This window comes from Parasteatoda tepidariorum, chromosome 2 (assembly GCF_982258835.1).
Source record: "Parasteatoda tepidariorum strain Cologne lab strain chromosome 2, Ptep-v5.0, whole genome shotgun sequence".
NCBI lineage: Eukaryota > Metazoa > Arthropoda > Arachnida > Araneae > Theridiidae > Parasteatoda > Parasteatoda tepidariorum.
Window position 1 is genome coordinate 27,487,126 of NC_141756.1, and position 13,292 is coordinate 27,500,417.

A 13,292-nucleotide genomic window follows, 5' to 3' on the forward strand; every position below is an offset into this window, starting at 1 on the left:
ACGGCGGAGGAGCATCAACCGGCGGCCAAGGCAGGGAGTGAAAAGGCTGAAGTTCAGTATTTAAGCAGATGACAGTTTGCCTTCGAGAGAGGTTGTTGTGCAGCGTCCGAGACTTCGTCCCGATATCCCAATTCTTCCCGGTGACGCCCACCTGCAGTATGCGACATTTACAATCAAAAGTTTAAGTTTTTAATTGTTCTTTTAATAACAACTTTTAATGTTTTTAAAGAATAACTTGTTAATTGGAGTTTGTGAAGTTTCGTAGATGGTTTGTTATCTTTCAATATTAAAGAGGATGTTTCTTTGCCATATTGTTTCATTTTTGAAAGTCTTACATTCCCATCACCGAACCATATACAATTGGTGACCTGTAAGCGAATGCGTATATTTCTGTTTCTGCAAACTGCTTTTGAGAAATTCTACTAGTTGATGGATTACGGGGAAATGCTGGTACGTTTCAAGTTTTAAAGTTTTGTGGCAAGCCGTGAGTACAAATTACTTCTATTGTTGGACTTATAAATTTTGGATTAATGCGAAAAATGCCCGAATCTACTGAAGCTGCTGATCAACAAATTGCTCGTGTCACTGTAAAGCCGCCACCTTTTTGGAGAGCAAATCCAGAATTGTGGTTCAGACAAATAGAAAGTCAGTTCACTCTTGCGGGAGTAAGTACAGAATCAACGAAATTCCACCATGTAGTTGCTGCTCTACAACCGGAGGAACTGGCGATTATCAGCGACATTGTTATCAGTCCACCTGTGGATAAGCCTTTCGCCGCACTTAAGAAAAGATTGTGCTCTCAATATGCTGAATCTGAAGCTCAACGCTTAAGGGATTTGATTTCGGGGATGCAACTTGGCGACCGCCGTCCTTCAAGACTGCTTCTGGAGATGCGGAATAAAGCCGGAGCGAGAATTAACGATGAAATTCTTAAATCTTTATTTTTGCAGAGATTGCCTACTAACGTTCAACAGATTTTGGCGATTTCCAACGATAGCCTGGACAAGTTGGCAGAGATGGCGGATGGTATCATGGCTACAACAACTAACGCCCAGTCAGTCAGCGTAGTTGCTGATTCGACGGATCAGACGGATTTTCGGTCTTTATTGACAGAGATCACAGCTTGTCTCGCACGGTTGGAAGCCCGTACAAGTGACCGGTCGAGAAGTACTAGTCAGAAACGCTCTACAAGCCGAAGCCGACAGTCTGCAAATTCACAGTATTGCTGGTATCATAAAATATTTAAACAACGAGCCACAAAATGCCGACCTCCATGTTCGTTCCTACCGGAAAACTGCTGAGGCCGTCATCTAGTCATAAGGATGACGGCGAAGCGATGATTCAGCGACTTTATCTGACGGACAAGTCTACATCCTCACGTTATCTCATCGATACGGGAGCTGACGTCTCTGTGATACCTTGTGCTGCTTATGCATCCAGTGACCATTCCTCTCAGATGAAGTTGTTCGCCGCAAACGGTACGACCATTCCAACGTTTGGCCAACGCCTGTTGAAATTAGACCTCGGACTCAGAAGAGAGTTCAACTGGCCTTTTGTCATCGCTGCCGTGCCTCATCCAATTATCGGAGCTGACTTCTTACGCATTTTGGTTTATTAATAGACGTCAAAAATGCTACAGTAATTGATCCTTTGACCAAGTTGCAAACAAGAGGTACCCGGTATACTGGGAATGCTTCAGCAGTAAGGGTAATTTTAGAGAACTCCAAATTCCACAATTTGTTGTCTGAATTTCCTGCTCTGATTAGATCAGGTGTCACGCCAAGAAAAGTTAAGCATGGAGTAGAACATTGGATACAGACAAAAGGACCTCCTGTTTTTTCGAAACCTCGACGTTTATCGCCAGATAAGTTGAAGGCTGCAAAACAAGAGTTTGAATTTCTGGTAGCATCAGGAGTTTGTCAGCCTTCCAAAAGCTGTTGGGCAAGTCCGTTACACATGGTGTTAAAGAAGAACGGCGACCATGTGGTGATTTTCGTCGTCTTAATGGTGTGACCGTGCCAGATAGGTACCCTGTTCCCAACATGCAAGACTGTTTTCAGGTTTTGGAAGGTAAAAGGATATTTTCTACCTTGGACCTGGAAAACGCGTATTATCAGATTCCGGTGCGCAGCGAAGACATACCAAAGACTGCGGTAACAACCCCGTTTGGATTGTTCGAGTTTTTGTATATGCCGTTTGGATTATCAAATGCTGCCGCAACTTTCCAACGCGTCATTCATCAAGTCTTAGGTGAGTTTGAATTTTGTGTACCTTATTTTGATGACGTATTGGTAGCTTCGAAGAACGAAGAAGAACATTTAACGCATTTAAAACGAGTTTTTCAACGTTTTGCTGAATATGGTGTAACACTCAACGTAAGCAAATGTGTCCTGGGATAGTCTTCAGTAGAATTCCTAGAGCATTGTGTAACGGAAAAGGGTATTACTCCGCTTCCCGATAAAGTTTCTGCAATTGCTAATTTTCCTCAACCAGTTACAATAAGAGAGCTGCGTCGATTTCTTGCGGTCTTGAATTTTTATAGAAGATTCATACCTAGAGCTGCCCACACTCAAGCAATTTTAAACGAATATTTAAAAGGTGCTAAGAAAAATGATAAAAGCGCGATCAAGTGGTCGGAGGAAGCAGTTACTGCCTTTGAGAAGAGCAAGAAAGAATTGGCGAATTCAACCACGCTGTACCATCCTGTCATGAATGCACAGTTGGCGATGGTGGTAGACGCTTCAGATACTGCGATGGGTGCTGCTTTGCATCAGCAGATCGAGAAAGAGTGGCAACCACTTGGTTTTTATTCAAAGAAGCTTGCACCATCTCAAAAAAAGTATAGCGCTTACGACAGAGAGCTCTTGGCTGCGTACATGGCCGTCAAATACTTTCGTCATATGGTAGAGGGTCGGCCGTTCACTATCTACACTGACCACAAGCCACTTATATATGCCTTTAAACAAACGGAAGATAAGTGTTCGCCAAGACAATCGCGTCATTTGGATTTTATTGGCCAATTCACTACGGATATTCAGCACGTGAAGGGAATAGATAACGTGGTTGCAGATGCGCTGTCCAGAGTAAACATTGCTACCATAGAAACACCTTCCCATATCAATTTTCAAGAAATGGCTAACAACCAAAAAGGTGACCAGGAACTAGCCGAAATTTTAGCTCAAACCGGTAACTCGTCTTTAGTACTTCAACCATTCGTAATAGGTGATCCTGGTGTGGAACTGTTTTGTGATGTATCTACCAAACGGATTCGACCATTCGTACCGAAAGTGGACAGAAAAAACGTCTTTTCCAAACTGCATGCGATTTCACATCCAGGTATTAAGGCTACTATAAGGTTGGTGGAACAGCGATATGTATGGCCTGGTGTAAAGAAAGATGTTAGAACATGGGCTCAGCAATGCTTAGCTTGCCAACGTTCTAAGGTAACACGTCACACACAGAGCAAGCTTGGTACATTTGTTCCACCAAATTCCAGGTTCGAACACGTGCACATCGACATCGTAGGTCCCTTGCCGCCATCAGAAGGTTTTCGCTACTGTCTAACTTGTGTCGACCGTTTTTCCAAGTGGCCAGAAGCTTACCCGCTCGTAGATATAACAGCCAAATCGGTTGCTGAGACTTTCTATGCTGGATGGATTGCTAGATTTGGAATACCTTTACGAATCACAACAGACCAGGGAACACAGTTCGAAGCCTCACTGTTTGATGCCCTGACTAAGTTCCTGGGTTCGGCCCGTCATCGAACAAGCCCTTATCATCCCGCAGGAAATGGTCAAGTGGAGAGATTTCATAGACAGATGAAGGGAGCGATTAGAGCCTACAGTACAAGTCAGTGGACCAGAGTTTTACCTACCATTCTTTTAGGTTTTAGAGCTGCATGGAAGGAGGACTTGCAGGCAACGACAGCGGAAATGGTTTATGGAACTCCGATACGACTGCCTGGAGGATTTTTATGTCCGTCTACTGGTACAGCGGATCCCGCAAACTTTGTTGGAAAACTAAAAAGAGACCATGCAGGAGTTGCTGCCAGTAAGGTCCAGACATCAGGGCCATAGAGCAGTTTTTGTAAGTAAAGACCTTTCGTCGTGCAGTCATGTTTTCCTGAGGACCGATGTTATAAAGAAAGGCCTGCAGCCACCATACGAGGGTCCATTTCAAGTGCTGAGTCGAGGGGAGAAGGTTTTTAGGATTCTTATTCATGGCCGGGAAAGTACGGTAAACGTGGATCGTCTAAAACCTGCATATGTATCCCGAGATGAACAGGACATGTTTCCTAAAAGCGAATCAACAGCTATGAGTGAATCTACAGAGGAATCTACTATCCCAGAGCCTATTGACATGCCAAGAGAGGTTAAGACACGACCAGGCCGTCGAGTTAAGTTTCAGGGAAAGTATCAGCAATGAGCTGGAAAAGTCTCGCTAGCGCTGGTAGGGGGTTACTGTAGAGGCTGTTGGTTGCGTCAGCTCAGATTGCATGAAAAACTGAGGTAGAAGGATCGAGGATTGGAACGAAGATCAAAGGTAGGAGGACGAACCGAAATAGTTCCTGCGCGGAGGAGCATCAACCGGCGGCCAAGGCAGGGAGTGAAAAGGCTGAAGTCCAGTATTTAAGCAGATGACAGTTTGCCTTCGAGAGAGGTTGTTGTGCAGCGTCCGAGACTTCGTCCCGATATCCCAATTCTTCCCGGTGACGCCCACCTGCAGTATGCGACATTTACAATCAAAAGTTTAAGTTTTTAATTGTTCTTTTAATAACAACTTTTAATGTTTTTAAAGAATAACTTGTTAATTGGAGTTTGTGAAGTTTCGTAGATGGTTTGTTATCTTTCAATATTAAAGAGGATGTTTCTTTGCCATATTGTTTCATTTTTGAAAGTCTTACATTCCCATCACCGAAGCATATACAGTAACCTATAGATTTGTGATACTGGTATGAAACAGTGTCTTGCAGTAACTTTATTTTTTGTTTTAAACCACTTCTTCCTCAGTGTTCAAACTATATGGAACAAATTTATTACTGTGTGATAGATTTTTTTAAAGCAATTTAGCATTTTGATGCAATTTCAAAAAAAAAGTATCATACGAAACTTTGCTATTATTTTTTCTTCTTTTTTTAAAAAAGAAAAGAAAAGAGAGATTAAGATTAGTTATTTAAGCAATACTTTAAAATTATTTATCCATCCCTTAAAAAAAATTTCAAATATTAAAGGACTTTTTTTATGAAACAGCTCTATAACAAAATGCCATTTTCATTATAAGTAAAATATAGGATTGTTCACAAAACGTAACTTATGCAACGCCAACAGTTTTTTCCTTAAATGAATTACTTAAAAATTAAAATGATGAGGTTGAATTTGCACCACTATGCTATTTCAGATTTTTTTTTTTTGTTTTGTTCTATTTGAATCAGACGGTCCATTGGACACCCCTCCCCCTTCCTATCGTTCTATGTTTTCAAATACGGATTTTAAACTACAGCGGGACTTCGTAGAGATTTAACGTTCCTTGTAATTTATTTCCTTGTAAATCTTCTGCAAATTAGTAGCAATCGTAGTACATTATTTCGTACTTTTTTTTCTTCTTTTGTCTGTTGGGATTTAAGATTCCTTGTCAATTATTTTTAGTAGGCCTACTTGGTGATCGCTGTTATTTTGATTTATTTTTACCTTGCAATTTCGTACTGAACTCAATCGATTAATGAAAAAAAAGAAGAAGAATGGGAAAAAAATTTCATTGTTTTTTTTTTATTTTAAGCGATACAATTTAATTGCGGTATTTTGTATTAAATACTGCTACCGTGCTGTCCCTAGCAAAACTATAAGACGCAATGTAAGATTCCGTCGTACATTGATCAATTTTTCACATATTATTTTTCTTGTAAGTAAATATATATCGTTGAAAAGTAAATACGCAGAGAAAAAAAGTACGGCAAAAACTACAAGAACATGGTAAAACTTACCGTCTTTCTGACACTCTGAACACCAAAAATCTCGGTAATTTTTATCGAAGCACTGTGGTAATGATTTTGGTGAAATTAGCTATAAAATATGGTTTCATAATATGCGATCAAATTAGGTAAATGCGAAAAGTCGATCATGATACCTGAGAGCATGGTATAAAAACCATTTATTCGGCTAAATTTAAAAAGTTTCGCCTTTTTTACTGAATGTCTGGAAATAAGAACCATAATTTTGAAAACTAGAATTTCCAGTTCTCTGTTACCTTGTGAACGGAAAAATTACTAAATATATGGTTTACACCGTATATTTTATTTTTATCAACCAGAAATATGCTATTCTTTACCAGAAACGTCATTACCATACATTTCGGTAATTTTACCAGATTTTTTTCTTCATTTATAATTATTTTACTTTCTACTAAACATAAAATGGTAATTAAATATCTTTATTACAACCTGTAATATCTCTTTATCTATAATATAATAATCTTATCTGTTATCTACATATATTATATATAATAATCTTTTGTGTACTGTGAATTAAAAAACAATATTCTGAAAAAGTCTAATAACATTTCAAATTTTGTATTTTGACTGTTCTGTTTAAGTAGTTTCTATACCTTACAAACCCTTTATCTTCGATTTACGTAGTTACGTATTTGTATACCTTACAAAATTCAAATATATCCGACAATTATTACGTATCATATAAAAATTTTAAAAAAAGGTCTTCATTCGCCCATCACTATGTTAGAAAGATAACGTTTTGACCTTAAGTTCTTTTTGAAATAAATAGAGGAACTAAGAAAGTTTCATTACATTTTGTAATTAATGGAGTAACTAGCCAAATTGGCAGTAATGTTATGTAACACGTTTTTACCAAAATAAAAGTCTCAAATTTTAGTCATGAGTTATTTATCAAATTAAAAAAGTTTCATAATCGATTTTTTTTAATTAGCGGTGTATATAGAAGATAATTAACCTAAAACTGACAGTAATGCTAAATAACATGTTTTTACCAAGTTGGAAGTCTGAAATTTAGACCTCATGCAAATAATAAATTTTTAAGTCAAATTGGGGCATTTTCTTAGGAGGATCTAAATCTTTAATATAAAATGGAGAAGCCTGTTTATGATTTTTTAATAGGTACCCGTACCACTCCCGAGGGAGGAATTGAATTCATATTCAAATTATTTTTATTTATAAAAATCTAAAGATATAAATAATTTGACTTTATGAACTTATAATGAAAACCCGTCAATAAAGCATTAATAAGGAAATTAAAACATTACAGTGATTACCTGCTTATGCCATATCTTTTTCTTCGTTTTTTCTTTCAATATCAATTCAAATTATTTTAAAACACAGTTCGAAAAGTTCTTGTGCTGCGTGTTTTTTTTTTTTTTTCAATAGATTTTAGTTTGAAGATAGGGGGTTTCATTTATTACTTAAAGTAATCAAGAATGAATTGAACAAATAATTGCAAGGAATAAATCAATGAATTGAACAAATAATTTCAATCAATAAATCAATGAATTGAACAAATGGTAATCTTAATCTAAAAGGGCACGACCTGCAGCAGATTGCAATCTTAAGATTCCAGATTTAATTTATTTATTTAAGACAATTATTTGTTCAATCCTAACTTTTGTAGCCTATTTATAGCTGATCATGCACTTACTATGCGTTAAATATACCTCTTTTAAAAAGAGAAAAGAAAAGGTGAACATTAAGAAAATTTAAATGTATAAAAATGCATTCATATATTATTAAAAATTTTTATTATATGTTTAAATAATCAAAGTAATATTTCCATGAAAGAGAGAAGTAAAAAATTTATAATTATGATAAATTTATACAATTATACTATACCAAATAATATAATTGTATGATTTCATAATAAATATAATGCTAAATGTTAAAACAATTCAACACAACAGGTATTATTTCTGCGCATACAAGAGTAAATTTGTTTCCTACAATTGCTCCATAACAGCAGGAATTTTTCTTCTTCTGCCTGAAAAAGAAAAATTTTTTGATTTTATTATCAAATTCTGAGAAAGAACAACCAGAGTGTTAACTGCTTTTTTTTATGTAGTGTGTCAGACTTCGCTATCTACTAAGGTACTAAAAAAAAAAGAAAACAAAACGGTAAATGTTTCATTAAAAAATTAAAGAGAAAAGAAAAACAGAAAATAAACATAAAACCGGATCATGAATTTACATGTATGTATCAGCTAATTTCTAAAAAACTGATCAAAAACTAAGGATTTTGATAAATCTCTCAGTTTTTGATCAGTTAATTAAAAGAATAAACAAAAAAATTTAATATTCAGGAATCAGATTTCCCTATCACAAGGGAATAAATATAATATCAATCTAATAATACAAAATGCTCATGCCTAATAGAGAAAGATTACATAAACTGATAAAAAATTTCACATTGGCAACAGAAAACTGAAACATTGAAAGAGTGAGCAATTATAAGCAAGAAAAACATAATAGTATCTAAGTAAATAAAAAAAGACATACTAAAAAAAACAACATCAAAAACCTGTTTAAGCTAAATTATTTCCGTTTAGACATGTAGTTTAAATTACCATAAAGGAAGCTTTCAGTCATGACTTTTCAGGGTGATATTACTTAATTCCTTTTTTTTTTTTTTTAAATTTCAACTGTGGTATATTCAAACTTATTGAAAATTTACAAATGTTAGTGTACGTAACAAACGCTGGCAATATTCCTTTTTGGGCGGATGAAGAAAAAAATCACACAACATGGAAGTAAAAAAAAATCACCAATCAATTGATGCCTTATGAATCACGGTTATAGAGGCTACTGTTATCGAGGTAGAAGAGAATATAATATACTAAAATAAATACAGTTGTAATAGGTTTTTAAGGGCAGTGGAAGTGTTTTAGTACCGAAATGTTTATAATTTAAAAGCCTCATAGGACATTTTATTATTTATTATTCTTTGCATTATTGCATTATGCTGCATATTTTTAGAACTTCATTTTGAAAAGAGAATCAGCATGCAAACACAGCTAGACTAAAACAGGTAAGTATCGAATGAGCGGGTTGATCGAGCTTGAATTGCGAAGCAATCGGAAAGGTACGTTGAAAGCAGTTCCGAAGGTAGGTGAGCTCTATAGTTTATACGAGAAGCTGGAACGAAGACACGTTAGTGATTCGTTGTCACGTTTTTAAACAAAAATTACAACAACAAAAAAAGAAAGAAAAAACAGAAGTTTGTATAACATAAGTACAAACGCAGAACTGTCTTTCAAATGGAAAATCAAAATTTCTGAGGGCTTAAATTGAGATATTACTGGCATGGGGAAAAGGGAAAAAAAGTTTAATAAAAATTTCTGAGACAAACATATTATGATAATTAGAAATATTGAAGATAAATAAAAAAAAACAATAGCTATTAAAATGAAAACCAAGTTGTAAAGTTGAACAGAAAAAAAGAAATTGAAAAAAAAGTATCGTCTTAATTCTTAAAACGAAATTTTAATGCTAAATATAATATTTTCATGGAAAAAATATTCACAAAACGCTGAAAGGGAAATAACATTATCAAAAACGCTTTAAAAATGCGGAGTTATCATGAAAACGCCTATAAAATATTATATTCAAAAGTCAAACAGAAAAAATAAAATTGTATCGCAATTTTTGAAAAAAAAAAAACACGTTTTTTGAAAAAGAAAAAGTTTGATGGAAGCCAAAACAAAAATCGTTCTTAACGAAGATTTATAGCTGAAAATCTCAATTTAACTTAATCACATTTCCGCATTTTTAGAAAAAAATTACCACAAAAGAATATAGTTAATTAAGAATGCTCTTTTTTATTTTTGACTAAATAAAAACGATGATAAAAAGAAAATTTAATAAAAAAAATAGTTAAAAGATTAGCAGAAAAGATTGTTCTCAGTTCTGAAATATAACTTTAATGTTGAGAATCACAGTTTTCTATGTTACCGGTTATCTGTCTTACCATGCAGGAAAAAGTGACAATAAAAGCATAAAATCTATTTAGAAACGATCCGTATAATGCTGCGTTATAATTAATACAGAAAAACAAACAAAAATGAAACAAATTAAAAAAAAGTTCTCAATTTTTAAAACCTAAAGTGATGAAAAAACGACGAATATAATTTTAAAAAAAAATACAAAATCCTAGTTTCAGAATAAAATCATTTAGTTTCAATTCTTCAAATTCCGCTTTTTCTTTCCGTCCTACAGAACATAACTTAATTAGAGCTTAACAAATATGTGTAAAATCAATTTCTAATAATGATTTGTAAAAAAGTATGACTTTAGATTATTCTTTATTCCATCTTTTCGAATTACTCCGGAAAAAAAACTTTGTCGAAAAATACTTTTCCAAATAATACTTTGCCGAATATTTGGTCAAGTATTCGGTAAAAGAGCCGAATATTCGTGTCATCTCTACTTAAAACACGCAAAATTTAAATTAAGCTGAATTAAAATTAATCATAATTTATTTCTGGGAACAAAACACTATATACTTTTTGTATATAATTCGTATTTATCACTCAATTATTTTATATTAATTAAATTTTATATTCATTATTTTTAACATGAACTTGAACCGGATCAGACAGAATATAATGCTGCAAAGGCACAGGAAATGTTCCGCTGAAATTTTATTTTACGTAGCAAGAAAATCATCTTTTCCGGAGTTATTCGAAATAATTTGCTTTGATTCCAGACATTTTCCTTTAATTTTAACATTTTTAATTAAAATTAAATATAAAAAATATGCATTTTGTAAAAAGTTTAAAATAATTTAAATCACTTAAATACAACTGTAATACTATCATTAAACTGCTATATAATTGTTGTTGGAATCATAGTATGCATTGTATCGTTTTCCAAATAATTTGTTTTAAAATTTTGAATTATGCTTTTTTGCATACGGTGTAATTTTGTAAAAATTTCAGTGTTTGATAAGATTATGATATTTTTGTAATGTACTTTTTAAATTAATTGATAATAATAGTTAAAAAAGCTTTTCTGAAATACATTTTTAAGGTTTAATTATATTTAATTTAAGGTGTTTAATACTAATTAATCTTTCCTTCAAAAAAAAAAATAGCTTCAACAGAACAAAATGGTTTTCTTTATGAGAACTCTACAAATTTTCTTTTTTTTCTTCCTTTTAAAAGACAGACAAATTCATAGTCCGGCATTTAAATAAATTATTGAAGCATTTAAATAACAATTATATAGTTCTCAATCTTTCAATATTTGTCGGAGTAAAAATATTTAAGGATTCGACACAACTTATGTATTAATAGTTCTAAACAATTACAAACAAATCAGTAAATATACACTCACGACATATACTTAAGTTTATCATCTATTAATAATTAAGTTAAATTTTATGAGAATATAAGCCCTTTATAAAAATCAGATTTTATATTATTAAATAAAATATATGATTAGTTCTAAGAAACTTACCAACAGTAAGATTAATCGTTGTTATCATGTTTTAAATATTTAGAAAGCTTGACCAATATTTCTGTCGCTAATTTCATATTTTCTTCGACCCATAAACACCAATTTGGAGCAGATAAAATTTTCGAAGCATTTTCCAAAATAAAATTTAATGCGAAGGTCTTCAAACTTTCATGATTAATCATATCTGCCAATATTATCACTTCACAAACATTTTCTTCTGAAAGCAGGGACAAAATTTTCGATGTGCATTTATCTTTTAGATTCGATACTTGATATTTATCGGCGGCAAGTAAAATATTTAAAGTACCTTCGCAGTCCATTTCATTTACAACATCGGTGTACATAAATTTTAGCAGGTTTTGCAAGGTTTTTTCATTTAAATCCTTGATTTGCACAATTCCAGATTGATTTTCAAGCATGTCTTGATCAAACATCGCGGAAAATACAGGAGATCGAGTGGCTAGAACGACTTTATGGGCTAGAAAATCTATGTTGTTTACCCTCAGTTTCACGTCCGAATGTTTTTTGTTCATGAACAGTTCACGAAAATCATGTTGTAACGACGAGGAAAAACTTGTCGATTCTTTCTTAACAATCGAGCTGGTTGAGAGATTTTCAATTTTTGACCAGCTAGCAGTTTTCTTGGAAATAATGCATTCAGAAATGAATGTATAATTGTAGGAAGGAGGACAAGAATTTCCTGTGGACAAGTTCTTTATGCTAATCAATGTAGGAAGCACCCAAGGTTCGGTAGAATCAAACAAATGTAATTCACACATAGAAGCTAGTTTAATGCCAGATGCGCTTAAAAATTTCATTCTAAACAATACTGTTTCATCCTGTGATGATTCGTCTAACATTTGAATTCTTATTTTCACTGCTTCATCAGCTGCGGCAATCAAGTCGATTTTCAAGTTTGGCAATATCGAATTTGGATTGGATATGTTTTCGGACCAGTCGAAGCATCCTACATTAGACACATGCCACTTAAAAATAAATCGATCAACGTCTACAATTGTCACAGCCTCATATTCAATACTTTGTACTTTGTCTTCTTTTTTGCTAATGATATTGGTCATAACACAACGAATAATTATAGTATCTTGGCTCCAGCTTTTCACGAGTCGGTGTAACTCTTCTACGGTTAACAAAAGACAACCCCAATGACCATTTTGATTCAATTCACAACTTTTCTTTTCTTTAGTCTTTAGAACACATCCGTCAGCACTAAGTAATCCCAAAGTTACATCTAAAACAATTGATCTTGAATAATTATCAGGATTTTTTCTACATAAGTAAGCAATAATATTGTTTTTAGAATAATCATTTGCTGAGTTTCCTTGCGGATAAAGCAATAATTCCCAACTTTTGACTGGCAAGTTAGCTGAGTAAAAAGTGGGACTTGAAATTCTTTCATTAAGAGCGGTACGACAAGATAAAAAGTTTTTAATTTTCCATGTAAATACACATTGGTTATGTTTTGTAGCATCACCCATTCTTTAAATTAATCCGGCAGACAAGCAGTAGAACAAACAATTAAAAATGTGTTAGCCAAACAAGAAATATTAACACCTAAGCACTCTCATACGTTTCGTTTTGCGATAATTCTTATCGAAACAAATTCTTATCACATGCAAATGGATCTGAAAAGGGAATCTCCCTTTTTTATCTGTTTTTGTGACATGTGACCTACCTTTTTGATAATAATGACACAAAGGTAGTTGTAAATCAAGGGTATAATAGACACATTCAATTGTACTATAAGCCAAGAACGATCCTTCATCGGTTGAGCGATACGTTTAATTCATTGTATAGTTTTTAA

The 13,292-nt window shown here is 33.6% G+C and overlaps 1 protein-coding gene across 1 annotated transcript; it reads right to left on the reverse strand.

Annotated features, from left to right (window-relative positions):
* Positions 1 to 7,742: 7,742 nt before the first annotated feature.
* LOC107436369 (uncharacterized) lies at positions 7,743 to 13,084 on the reverse strand. The gene is made up of 2 exons (XM_016048068.4): positions 11,471 to 13,084; positions 7,743 to 7,997 (listed from the first exon to the last, which is right to left on the reverse strand). The coding sequence occupies exon 1, from the start codon at positions 12,964 to 12,966 to the stop codon at positions 11,482 to 11,484; it is 1,485 nt and encodes a 494-aa protein (XP_015903554.4). The 5' UTR covers positions 12,967 to 13,084; the 3' UTR covers positions 7,743 to 7,997; positions 11,471 to 11,481.
* Between the last annotated feature and the right edge of the window lie 208 nt (positions 13,085 to 13,292).